At 42.2% G+C, this 14,230-nt stretch overlaps 1 protein-coding gene across 1 annotated transcript; it reads right to left on the reverse strand.

The window, feature by feature from the left end:
* Positions 1 to 5,145: 5,145 nt before the first annotated feature.
* LOC310773781 (GTPase IMAP family member 7-like) lies at positions 5,146 to 7,892 on the reverse strand. The gene has a single exon (XM_083633733.1). The coding sequence runs from the start codon at positions 7,759 to 7,761 to the stop codon at positions 6,922 to 6,924; it is 840 nt and encodes a 279-aa protein (XP_083489859.1). The 5' UTR covers positions 7,762 to 7,892; the 3' UTR covers positions 5,146 to 6,921.
* Positions 7,893 to 14,230: the final 6,338 nt, after the last annotated feature.

Genomic DNA, 14,230 nt, shown 5'->3' on the forward strand with positions numbered 1-14,230 from the left:
CCAGCATGCGGCAAGCTGCAGCTCGGGTTGAGCAGAGCTGCGCACGGTAATGTGGGCGTGGAAGGAGGGACGATGACAGAGGGTATAGTGGGTGGGAGATAGTAGAAAGATAATACTAAAAATAATACTCTACTAACCTATGGACAATTTAAAACCATGATCACAAACCTCCTTGTAGCTGTTTTATTTGATTCTGATCTGTGCTTTGCTTGATGATTTTTTTCTGCTTATTTTTCCTTCTTAATCATTGTAAATGAGGGCAACCTCAATGATTCGTCAGGTTTAAGTAAAGGTTTGAATTGAATTGAATTCTGGTCCCTGATATAAATGAACTTAATAAACACATATTTCTCATCACAATGCGCAAGTGACATGCTGTATTATATTTCATTATTTACACAAACAACTACACAACATGTTCAAGATTAACTGATCAACAATCTTTTATTGCATTCATTCCAGCAATTCATTTCAATGCAGTCTATCAGCAGACTCCATATCTGGTCTCTGATTTTGGTTTGAATATGTTGCATTGAGTTGTTATGCATTTACTGGGCTTTCATGTTATGCCCTTTGTGCTGTTATTGGATGTATTATTTGTTTTACTACAGTATGTTCTTCCTGAAAAGCCTGCCTGCAAAGCAGATCCCCCCCTCTCTCACACAGTTGACCCATATACTTCAGTACATACAAGGTGGGACTTTCATGATATAGGAATGAGAAATCATTAAATGCATCTGTGGATGACTTTACTATATTTAATTGAGATTTCTTAGCCTCATTCACTGTGATGCTATCAAATTTCAATCAAGGAATTTACTGGAGTAGCATTTAGTTTTGAAAGCTTGACTTTCAGACACGACACAAACAGACTGAAAGATTTCAATGTTCAACCCAGCAGGAGAAATAGAGCTGTCTTTGTTTCGACTTCTGTTTCTCTCACCTTCTCTTAGATAGTCTGTAAATTAGTATGAAATGTTTCTATTGTTGTCCAACTAAATGTTCCACTGCCGAATTGGCCAGGTTTCCCACAGAAAAGAAAAGCTTAATCTTAACTGGATAAACATGGTTACATGAGGATTCATTTTATGGAATCATTATGTGTGATAAAATTACATTTCCGATTGGAACTTATCAGCTGTTTATCTTCCTTATCATTGCTTACCATTGCGAGTTCAGGATAAACAAAATCATAATCATGCTAAACTGGTTAATGCCTGACCGAATTACCTATTTTACATTTGACATTAGTAATTAGCTCCCAACAATGAAAGCATTTTCAAAAGTGATTTATAGTGGAAAAATATCATTGAGGATAATTTACAGTACTTGCTATGTTTCTATTGTTGTCAAACTCCCACTGCAGACTTGGCCACAGAAAAGAAAATCTTAATCTTAACTAGATAAACCTGCATGGTTACAAGAAGATTAATTTTATAAAATGAATCAAACCAAATCCTACTTATCAGAAATGGAATAAATTCCATTTCAGATTGGAACTTTTCAGTTGCTGATCTTGTCATTGCCTCAGAGCAGAAGTGACTGAGTTCAAGATGAACAAAATCATAATCTTGCCAAAACTGGTTAATGCCTGAGCTAATTGTTAGTTTTCATTTGACATTAGTAAGTAGCTCCCAACAATAAAAGCATGTTTCAAAAGTTATTCATAGTGGAAAACGAACATTGAGGATCATTTGCTTGCTATGAGTTTTGAGAACATCACTATTCACAGAAATGTCGAAGAAATGTCGAAGAAAGATCAGAAAGTTAAGTAGCTAAAGGGTCTGAAAATGTGATTTATACCAAAACGTCTACTCTATTCTTTAAAGTTCTGCATGTGAGATTATATTATATTGCTCAGAGTTGAGAGATAAAGAATAAAAGAAGAAAACTGAACTCACCGTTCAAGGTATCCATGTTGTCAGTAAAGAGGTCAGTGCAGAATGGCAGCTACTACTAGCACCCACCACTGATGGAACTGCAAATGCGTTTGTGGGTGTGCTCAAACTGGTGCGTACTTTCTACTGGGGACAGGAGGGAAATGTACCCCCCTCTTTTCAAAACCTTGTTTATGTCCCAACCACTTTTTTACCTGCAAAAATCTTGCTTAATACAATATACTTTATTAGTATCAGCCATCAGATTGTGGCTGAGCATGTGAATTGAGCTGATTGCAAGGCTGTGATATATACGCGGCCTTCACATCTAGTTTGGTGGGCCCGCCACGTTCCCTACGCCATCTGACCAGAGGGTTCCTGACTGAACAGTATTTGCCAACTTGTGAGTGAGAATTGGTTGACTAACTTACTTATTTTTACACGCGGAATGCTCGTGCCTGTGGCTGGCCATTTAGTCAGGCCTCACTCACAGAGTTGGCGTGCGGCCTCTCCTCTCCTTTTCATAGTCCACTCTGGAGGTCTCCATGGTGCTGAACCTTTCTTGAGTAATTTCTGGCCACTAATTGGCCAGAAATGCCATTTTTGCCAATTTAGTCAGTCCTAATTACCTAATTCAAAAATCTCGCTCCCTTTAGGTCACCTGCAGGGGTGCTCTTTATACTTCCTGAAAGATTCAGTGCGATGACGCGATTGCATGTAAAATGGCATGGCTGTGGCCAAACAAAATCTTAGCTGTCTCTCTCTTTCGCTTTCTCTGTCATTTGCGTCTTAACCCGACACTGCCGTTGGATGAAGGGTGATTGGATGAGTCATTATCACGGTCTACGGGCTTGCTTCTTACTGTTGTTAGGCCTTGGCCACACTGATCCGTGGTCTCTGTCCGTGTGCGTTCATTTCTCTGTTCACTTCCATTCATTTTCAATGACAGCTGTCCGACTGTCTGTGGAGTACTCAGAAGCGTACGTATCCAGAAAATTTGCATACGTTTTGATGGACAGAAAGTTGAAGAGGGATGAACTTTTTCTGGATGGACGTATCGGATGGTCGGATGGTCGGATAGTCACTGTCCGTTTAGCCAATCAGAGTCGAGGTCTCGAGAGGAGGCGTTCCGAGATTTGTTTCAACTTTTCAAAGATGGCAGCCGAGGCAGTGAAGGAGGCTATAATTAATGCTGTGTACACCATCCCGCTGTTGTACAACGTGATAGTCAGTGTCACCGTCTGATTTCACCATCTAATCTGGTCATTCGGTGGCATTTTATTGCCACATAAGTAACGTAGCGCACAGAGCTAACAGCTAGCTGACGCCACCTTTCTTCTTCTCTCGGTTTATAGGCGGGTCGCTGACACCTTCAAGGTGCTTACCGCCACCTGCTGTACAAGTAGGTTACTTGTACATGCAACAGACATAAATCTATCCGTCTATCTGTTCTGTCCATTTTCTGACGGATCAGTGTGGCCAAGGCCTTACACCTACCTTAAATCCCGCCCATAGCCTCTGGATGCTGATTGGTCCGGCTGCTTGGACAGAGTTCAACCAATAGCTTGGAGCGCAGCAAGATGATATCTCAGGCGATCGCAAGGTTAACAGCATCTGACAGACAACAGAATAATATTCATTGTTAATCAGTCACAATCCGCTTTATTGGCCATGTATGTACACATACAAGGAATTTAACCGCGGTTTACATTGCTCACTCGTACATTTATACATTTTACATTAACTACTATATACAGTACACTACTAAATGTGGTGTAATACCTGTATTTGAAATGTGTATATGAAAGAATTATGTACAGTATACCAAGAAGGCACAGCAGAGGTTGTACTTCCTATGCCAGCTCAGGAAGTTCAAACTGCCTCAGGAGCTGCTGATCCAGTTCTACACTGCCGTCATCCAGTCTGAAACTCCATCTCTGTCTGGTTTGAGTCTGCCACCAAACAGGACAGGTACAGATGGCAACGCACGGTCAGGACTGCAGAGAAAATCATCGGTGCCAAACTGTCCTCCATGCAGGAACTGTACTCCAGAGTAAAAAACAAAATGTGCAGGAAAGATCATCACAGACCCATCTCACCCCGGATATGATCTGTTTGAAGTGATGCCCTCTGGCAGCCGCTACAGAGCACTGTACGCCCGTCGCCCAAACCACCAGACACAAAAACAGTTTGATTAACACTTAAAATCTTTCACTTGAACACCTTTGCGAACACTGGAATCACTTCAGTCTGATCACTTTGTACACATTGGCAGCTTGAACACTCAATGTGCACTAACTTGTAGCACCTACCCCTGTGTATATAACCCCTCCATCACATACTGTATACAGTACACAGCACACACACACACACACACACACACACACACACACACACACACACACACACACACACACACACACACACACACACACACACACACAAACAAATTTGCTATACGCTTACTGTGAAATAACTGTGCACATGTCACCATGCATACACACACACACACACACACACACACAGACACACACACACATGCTCACGCACACAATTTAAAATACTTTTTACTGAGAAATATCTGTGCAATATCTGACTCAATGCCTCCTTCACATTGAACGATAAATAACTCTGCAATAATCCCTGATAATATATCTGTACGAGTCCTTGTTTATACATGGAGCTTATACACATATATACATACTGTATACAGTATACTGCACATACATTCCTTTCATATACACGTATTCAAAATAAATGTTTTTCCATACACTTATCATTATGGTATTGTATACAGTAGTTAATGTAAATGTTTAATTATCCTTTGTTATTCCTGTGTGTTTTAGTCTGAGCATACATTTTTATTTTGTGTGTGTGAGTATATTGAGAGTTAAGCAAACCGTGTAGCCAATTTCCTTCTATGTGCACGCATACTTGGCCAATAAAGCTGATTCAGAATCTGATATGTATAAATAAACCAAATATTGTTAATCTAAGCATTTGCCTTCTTGTGTCTGGGACTGGCAGACTGCTTCAGTTAGTTTAGTTTGTAGTGTGTGAGCTGGGAAATAAATTCAGACTGAAGCTCTGTCTGGATATTCAAATGTATAAGAGCCAGTATGAGTTATGGAGCATGTGACGTTACTGTATTTACACATCAACAGCAAGTGTTCATCATTAACCATGAACAGTTCATGGTTTAATGAAATAAGAGACACGTAAACAATAGTGAGCAATCTGCCGTTTTATTGTTGATTCATTCATTTATAGTAAAGCGATCAGCTTTGAAATAATCCTATTCAAGATAAATGAATGGGAACTCATCTTCCAACATCTCAAAATCATGTAAAGTTCCATGATTTCTAAATTCAACCCCTATTAGAGATGGGCAGTATTTAATGTAATTGAAATACATAATTACTTTGGAGTCTTGTAATTTGTATTTAACCTGAGAGGAAAATAGTAAGTGAGTAATTTATTTCAAGATACAATGGACAACAGCACTGTTTTTTCCCTGCAGTTATTGCCATTGCATGGTGAATGTTCTCACACACATCACACACATGCTATATCAATGACACATGTTTACGAGCAGGTAAAATAAGCAGAAAACAGACAGAAAACTAGGTCAAAGCAAATAAAAACGGTTGAAATGTAAGGAAGTAGCCTAGTTGTACAATTTGTACTTAAGAACAACAAAGAAGAAAGAGGGGGAAAATAAACAATAAACAATGAATTGTTATAAAATATATTGGGACAGCTCACCCTAAAATTCAAAATACATTTTTTCCCTCTTACCTGCAGTGCTATTTATCTATCATATTGTTTTGTGTTAGTTGCCTGAGTTTTGGAGATATATGGCCATAGAGATGTCGGCCTTCTCTCCAATATAATGGAACTGGATGGCACTCAGCTTATAGCTAGTGCTCGAAGGAACAAAAAAATAATTTAAAAACTCAACAGCATCTTTCCAGAAATCATGACCCGGTTACTTAAGATAATGCACAGACTTTGTTGTGAGCAGTTTCACGTAGGAACTATTTTCTTTTGACCAAACATATACTCCCACTAGCTGCCAGCTAGCTGCTACCGTAGCTAGCTGCTCCTATGCAGTCTCATGTTTCCTAGCTAGCACGTACGGGTGCAGTTCGGTCAAAAGAAAATAGTTCCTACATGAAAGTGCTCATAACAAGGTTTGTGGATTATCTTGAGTAACCGGGTCATGATTTCTGGAAAGAGACATTGCTGTTGAGTTTCTCAAATGTATTTCTTTGGCACTTTGAGCACCACAAGCCGAGGTTCATTGTATTCGAGAATATAGGCATACATCTGTACAGCCTCCAAAACTCAAGCAACTAACACAAAACAATGTAGATTGATAAATAGCACTGCAGGTGAGAGGGAATATATGTATTTTGGATTTTAGGGTGAGCTGTCCCTTTAAGAGGCTGAGCGGATGAAGAGAATGGAGGGGGGGTGGAACACGCACGCACGCACACGCACGCACACACACACACACGAGCACACACACACACACACACACAGACACACACACACACACACACACACACACACGCACACACACACACACACACACACACACCATGAGCAACAGACACAGGCAGTGTCAGTAAACATGTGTTCTCTCCAAGTAACAAGTTAATGTGAATGTCTCTAGTTCAGTGGCACGCAACCTTCTACTCAAGGAGCCACATTGGAACGGGGTGGGGGGGCAGCCATGGGGGTATCTTTTCAATTTCATAATTTTTGTTTTATCTTTATTATTTACTGTTTACTGCAGACACCTGAAATGCCAATTATATTGTAAGTTTCAATGCATGTATTTTTGGATTTGAAAATACAAATGACATGTACTTTAACTAAATAGATTTGCTCACACCCGTCATTTGTAATTAATTTGTGATATATTTAATGGTGACGTATAGTTACATTTTGTATACATTTTTTAATGCAAACTTGCACAGTGTACGCCCCATATAAAGAGATTTACATGAGAGGATCTGTTTCATTATCCTCTCAAGAATCACTGCTCTTTTTCTGGTGTTTTTTCTTTTTTGCCCAGTTTTGATTCTGGTGTCAGAGCATCCTTAACAAAATCCATGACTTCCAGACCGATGTTCTTGACGGCGCGGCCGGCCTTCTCTGCTGCCTCCCTGGGTGTTGCTGCTCCCTTTGCCGCCTTACATCCTATAACAGCTCCTGCGATGCCTGTTATTGCTCCTACTGTTAGGACCAAAGGGGCTGCTCCCATCGCTACCACGGCTGCTGCTGTTGCACCAAACAAAAATCCCACCAAAAAGCCCGATGTGAACGCTGCACATTTGATGCACCACTTCTTAGAGACACTCCTTTTAGCCTTCGCTCTGGCCTCTTCGCGTGATGTGTTTCCTGATGACTGTCTAATGCTCTCTTCCTCCTGTTGTATGTCTCTCTCTACTTCTTGGAGCTTCTCGTTGGTGTAGTAGCAGCCTCCATTGTCGTCAACTATCTTGTCGATAGTGTGGAGCAGCTCTGCCACCTGGAACTGGTTGCTCCTGTACTGGTCCTGCGGGTTGCCTTTCCAGCGTTTGTTATCAACGACGTGACTCCGGCCGCCACACTTTTCCACGAGGTCAGTGAGACGTTCATTCCTTCTGACAAACTCCTGGATCGTCTCTCCCGGTTCGAGCTGGTCACCGTGGGTGAAGAGAACTGCGGCGTATCTGAAAGCTTCTTCAGAGAAACATTCTGTGATTTTTTGGACGACTTCCTCCTCCTGATCCGTGAATTCCTCCACCTCCAGCACAATGAGGAACGCGTGGGGTCCAGGAGCGGACTCTGTGATACACCTCACTATCTCAGGCTTCAGTTGCTCCTCAGACATGGTCGTGTCAAAGAACCCAGGCGTGTCGATCAAAGTAACGCTTCTTCCCTGGACAGATCTGGACTTTGCTTGACAAATACTGGTTTCAGATTCTGGAGAATCACTTGTCGTGAACACAGTCTCTCCGAATATGGTGTTTGCTGTGCTGCTTCTCCCAGCTCCAGTCTTCCCCAGCAGGATAATCCTCCTCGTATTCTGCACTGTAAGAGAAAAAATAACTCTGTAACAGTAATACTATCTCTTGTTTGTCATTGTCACTTTGGTTTTGGACATGTTTTAACAGGATTCATTTGTGTCACAGTAAATACTACAGTGTGGAAAATATCAGTTAGAGAAAGAATAGTTTTGTATGACACATTAGTGAACAATCTCTATGTATGTCATCTTAGATGCTTGTCAACAGATTCATATCTTCTCATGTTGAATATCTTTGATAACATGAAACCATCAGTGATGGACCAGAGAGACCGGAGAGCTGCACAGTGTTAGGCAACTGTTAGGAAATTCTAACTAAAAAGATAAACTTGTTCTAACTATTCTAATGCACGCGATGACGAGTGGACGTCTTCTATGCAGTTTTAACGTTATTAGTGAATAGCCAAAATGGACGCGGAAAAGGAAAGCGGAAGTGACGGAAAAGCCACCGTCACTTCCTTTTCCGCGTCCATTTCAGCTATTCACTAATAACGTTAACGCATAAACACACTGCATAGAAGATGTCAACTCGTCTTACAACAACAGTGGAAAATTACTGGAAAGTCGCGGTGCAAGTTGTTATTTAGACTGTAAACAGTGGAGCATGGACGCGAAAAAGGAAGTGACGGTGGCAGGAGAGAAGCGCTGTAGGAAGCTGGGAAAAATGGTAGGGCTGTCCCAGAGTCTATTTTTCAAATAAAACTCTGGGTTCCCAGATTGTCTCTAATGTGACTGACAGCAAACACAGCAGGCTGAGGACGCTGCACCATGCAAGATAAATAGATTGTACATTTTCTCATTGTCTCTATGATATAATAAGGATAGCTGCTGTGTGCCAGAAAATAAGCTATTTACAGGATGTAAATACGCACATTACACATGCCCCGTATTTCCAGATTTCCAGGTCGCAGCTCAAAGCATACTATCGTTTCAGTGCATGGATATCAAACATAACTTATCATGGTGAGGTAAAATCATAATTAAAGCTGGAAATAAGGTCCAGGTTGTAAAAAAAAACAGAATTCTGCTTTAAGGCTCTTTTCTATCTTGGTTCGCCGGGAACAGAGGGGCACTCATTCATTAGCATGTCCAGTTTAATTGGCTTTTGTTTGACAGTATCGGCCAATCACCTCCCATAAACAAAGGAAAGCATGGGATCAATCCGCCCCCAAATAAACAGAACGTGGTATTGAGCTGAGAGGATCAGTTGAGATAACCTGACGCTGCCAGATGGACGGTATAGCTCCACATAGGTTTCACTAAACCAGTCGATCTGGGAATGAAGTCACCAGACCCGCTGACGGAGGCGGGCACTTTTTCCAAGCTACTTGGCAGGTGATTGGATGACCCATCTGTCTATCACCGCTGGTGGGTGTTAACTTCAACCAATCAGATCGCCGAAGGTGCCTGTGGATGATCTCCGTGGTATTCATTGATTGAGTCCTCACGGTCGTAAAGTCACCTTCGAAGCATTTAGTTAGATTATAACGAACTAGTTGTGTGGCTTAGCCTTCCCAAATGTTGAGGGTCGTTTTTTAGAATTTAATACATAGAATTGGGAACGTTACATTCAATTTCATTCAGACTGCCTGTCACTTCCGCGGCGGCAGCCATGTTGACGAGTGAAAAGAACTACAAAGACCATGTACCCACTACTTGCCCAGACGAGCCAGAGCCCGCCTACGGCCGCCGCTGATTCGTCGAGCCGGCATGGCTCGACCAATCATCTTAACTGCCTGTGCGGGTCCAGACCGTCACGGAGAACCAAATGAAATGTGAGTTCACGTGACGGGCGGTTTACCAGGCTACAGTTGAGATGTCTAGAGAGCTTTGATTCTCTTCACGCAGGCCATGGATCTCCCGTGAGTAAGGCTCCACTGAGACAGAAGGGAGACGTTAGTGTCAGGGTGGGAGGGTCTCACTTCACCCCCCCCTTTCTGCTTTCTTTATTCAAAACAAGTATGTGTGCGAGTGAACTAGAAGACATTTTTAAAAGGCTGTAGGCTATTCTGTAGCATTAGTTTAGTTGCTCACTTTATTTGGTTTCGTTTGTGTTTGATATTTGTTATTTTACCATTTCACCCTGATCGCTTTCAGCCGTGTATCGGAGCCATGTTGTATTTCCTGCTCAGTGATTCATATAAAAAGGCATTGACAATGGGGGATTGGGGCTACTGGGTGATCAAGTAACTAGAGTTACAATATGTAACCTTCATATGCTGTTTTTCCTGCTAACCCTATACCTGCAAAGCAAATTATAGTAACAGTAAATTGATCTCAAATGAATCACACATTATTTTGTTTGCTTAAACCAGAGAACATAGTGGAAATGGAGGGGAGTTTTTTTTTTTACAGTATGGTACCACTTTTACATAAGTCTCCACTGAGGTTGCTCCCTTTCTCTCTCACACAGTTTCATGACCAACTCTCCTTCAGTACATCTAAAATGGGATTTTGATTCGATGATCGATATCAAATTTCCATCAAGGAATTGATTGGAGTAGCATCTAGTTATTGACGAGTTTTGAAATCTTGACCTTTCAGACAGGACACAAACCGATTGAAAGCTTTTACCAGTCACTTTTCAATCCAGCAGGAAGAACAGGGCTCTGTCTCTGTTTCTCCCACTTTCTCTGTAAATTAGTATCAAATGTTTCTATTGTTGTCCAACTAAATGTCCAACTGCAGATTGGCCATCTTTCCCACACAGAAGAAAAGCTTAATCTTAACTGGATACACATGGTTACATGAAGATTCAGTTGATGATCTAGTCAAATCCTGTTTATCATTATGACATTTCAGATTGGAACTTTTGAGTTGTGTATCTTCCTTGTCATAATGCTCAGCACAGGAGTGAGTGAGTGCAAGAGGCTAAACTGGCTCATGCCTGACCTAATTGTCATTTTTCATTAAGACATTAGTAATTAGCTCCCAACAATAAAAGCACGTTTCAAAAATGATTCATAGTGGGAAAAGAACATTGAGGATGATTTACTTGCTAGTTTGGAGGACATCACTATTCACAGAAATGTCGAAGAAATGTCGAAGAAAGATCAGAAAGCTAAAGGGTCTAAAAATGTGATTTATACCAAAACGTCTACTCTATTCTTTAAAGCTCTGCATGTGAGATTATATTATATTGCTCAGAGTTGACAGATAAAGACTGAAAGAAGAAAACTGAACTCACCGTTCAAGGTATCCATGTTGTCAGAAAAGAGGTCAGTGCAGAATGGCAGCTACTACTAGCACCCACCACTGATGGAACTGCAAATGTGTTTGTGGGTGTGCTCAAACTGGTGCGTACTTTCTACTGGGGACAGGAGGGAAATGTACCCCCCTCTTTTCAAAACCCTGTTTGTGTCCCACCCACTTGTTCTTACCTGCAAACATTTTGCTTCATAAGTGTTTAGCCAGCTGTCACATTCTGGCTGAGAATGTGAATTGAGCTGATTGTAAGGCTGTGATACTCCTGATTGTATGGCCTTGATATATATACATATACTCCATGGACGAGTAGCGGACACAGACAGCCTGCCTAACGCAGTTCTATCAATCTCGGTTCTAAGTCGGCTACATTTTGGCATCTGTGTTCCACAGATGCACACTTAAAAAAATTGTTCAGTGAAGCGGCAGTTGATAAAAATGTAATGCCAGCAGATGTTACATTTAATGTCTTTCTTTGGAGAGGGGATGAAAAGAATGTGAGTTGGTTGCTTAGCTGGGTGTGCCCGACTCCATCTGCAGATGGACCACAGGCTTTCTAGCCTCGCTTGCCAGACTATCTCCCTCCACCGGGAGAGAGTCTGGCTGCTAATACCTCCACTCTGGGCTAGCGTGGAAAAAGGCTCAGCCGTTACCTATACAACCATCCACCGAAAGTACCACGCAGGCTTGCTTTATTGCACAATGAATCCAAATCGTCTTCAATTTTCTCGCCATTGTCAGCATGTAGCAACGAGCTAGCATTGTTGTTGTCTCACAGCGGCGGAGGCATTTGAGATCGGCAGATTCAACACGCATGGAGCGGAAAGGAAATCCATAAATGCTCGCAGCCAGTCAGGTCGGAGCCAATGGCAGAGAGACGGATTTGATTCCACTTGCCGACTGACGGCAATGGCAGAGCTTCTACCAGCAGCCTGCTTCAATGCATTCAGACTACAGACTTTCTGACTGACAGGAAGCAGCACGTGTGGCTGAGGAATGCATCGTTAGACGCCACGCTCCAATTCGGCATACATTATCTCCCATGAAGCACTTTGTGAATGTCAAATCTCATGTTTGGAAGTGGTTCGCTCTGCTGCTGTATTTACTGCCCTCCACTGTGTATTTTCGGGCTAGAGCGCAGTTAATCACCGGCCAAACATTTTAATATATTTGGAATGTTTGATCCCTATTGGAGTATGTGTATGCCAAGTATTCATAAAATGTTCATGTTTCCATAAAAATCTCAACATGTATGTTTAAACCGTAAGTCCCCGACTTCAAAAGCCTCGACGCGAGACTCATTCATTCTTCATTCTGAGTCTCGAAAGAGCTCCCCGATAGGGAGTTGCAGGCTCCGCTAAACTGGCCGTATGCTACATACACATTAGCAATCACAATAAAACAATGTTGTTATCTGAAGTTTCACATAATCCCAAATATTGCGTAGTTTCCAATACCGAGCACTTATTCAAATGCCAGGCAGGCTAGGTCACATAACAGTGAGACAAAAAGAATAAAAACTACTCGCACATCGCAGAGCTCCTTTTCTCCAGATTTATTTGTGGTAACGCGTTTCGAGCTTCAGACTCTTCATCTAGACACATGAGTGACATTACTGAAGATGGATCAAATGTCATGTCATGCTGTCTTTGGATCATTTATACATGAAATTATTTCTGTTTTTTTATCAATTTTTTTTGTGTACCGCTATTTTACATTGAAGTAAACGACGAGTGGCACTAGTGTACAGAAGTCCATCGTATTTACCCACAATGCCTTGCGTTGCTCGCCCAGACCTGATGTAGTTGCTATAGCTCTATTTAGAGGCATTAAAGTGAAGCACTTGGTGTCATCATAATCAATACATTATTGATTTCCTTCTGAATCAAGTTTGTAGGTGCGTCCTAGCCTAGGTCTGGATTACCAATACATAAAATATGTAGTGTGGCCACCTATCCAGTCATCACTCCACAATTGCCTATACATTATTTTGTCTATGTTGAGCTATGTAGAACTGTTCATGTCGCAGGCGAAAACTTGCAAAAATTGTCACTCAATAAACTGCATTTAGGCTCCACTACATTACTGGCCCCTAATTGCCATCAATTGTTGTCCTTGTCCTAGCAGTTGTATCCCCTTTTGGAAAGTGACAGATTGGGGTCGTGATGCCTGATGTTTGTTTGCTTTGACCCTCTATTGGTCCACCCAATTGGCAATCTCCATAAGGACCTTGTCGTGCCTCCACCTTCTCCAAGTGATTTAGGACATCCAGTCAAGATGTGATTCAGTGTGGAAGGGGTTGATCCACACTGCTTGCAGGATGCATCTTCTTCCTTGCCCCAGATCTTTAAGTTGTTGGTTGACAGGAGGAAGCTCAGCTTGCCCTGGTCAGTACTCCACAGCTCCTTCCAGGACAGTGACCGCCCGCGTGCCTGGTCCCACTGCATCCACTGTCCCTGGCAGGCGAGCCCTACTGCTTTCAGGCGGCGGTCTTCTTCAGCAGCCTCTCGGACCCTTTGCACCACAAGTTCTCTCTTGCCTTTGGCACTGGCCTTGCTCCACCTCTTGGCGTTTTAATTTCCTTGACAGACCACCCCGATGATCTCCTGATGTTTCCAGTGCACTTCTGCCTCCTTCACAGCTTCCTGGGGCTTCAACTTCTGTTGTTAGCAAACGTTCTCATCCTCTGACAGAAGCGGTGTGCTGACTGCTCTTGCCTTGGTGACTTTGAATTATTCCACCAGCGATGAACCTGGTAAACTGAGCTTGGAGGTCTTGCTGTACACTTTGAATGAGCTGAAAGTTGGTGGAACACCCAGCCATCTTCGCACAAATATACTGCACAGTCTCTCCATTGCTTCCACTTGAGTCATGGGAAAGTCGTACAACAGGAATGGCCATTGCAGCCTGGGTATGATGCCGTACTGAAAGCTCCACACCTTAAACCTCCCAAGCAGCTGGCTGTTGTCAATTGCCTTGAGCCAGATGTTTAGCTGAGCCTTGGTGTCTTTGAGGTTCTCGCTGTCCCTCAGGGTGCTGTCATAATACTTTCCAATGCATGGCATCCCTT

Source organism: Poromitra crassiceps (assembly GCF_964638095.1).
Source record: "Poromitra crassiceps genome assembly, chromosome: 3".
NCBI classification, from domain to species: Eukaryota; Metazoa; Chordata; class Actinopteri; order Beryciformes; family Melamphaidae; genus Poromitra; species Poromitra crassiceps.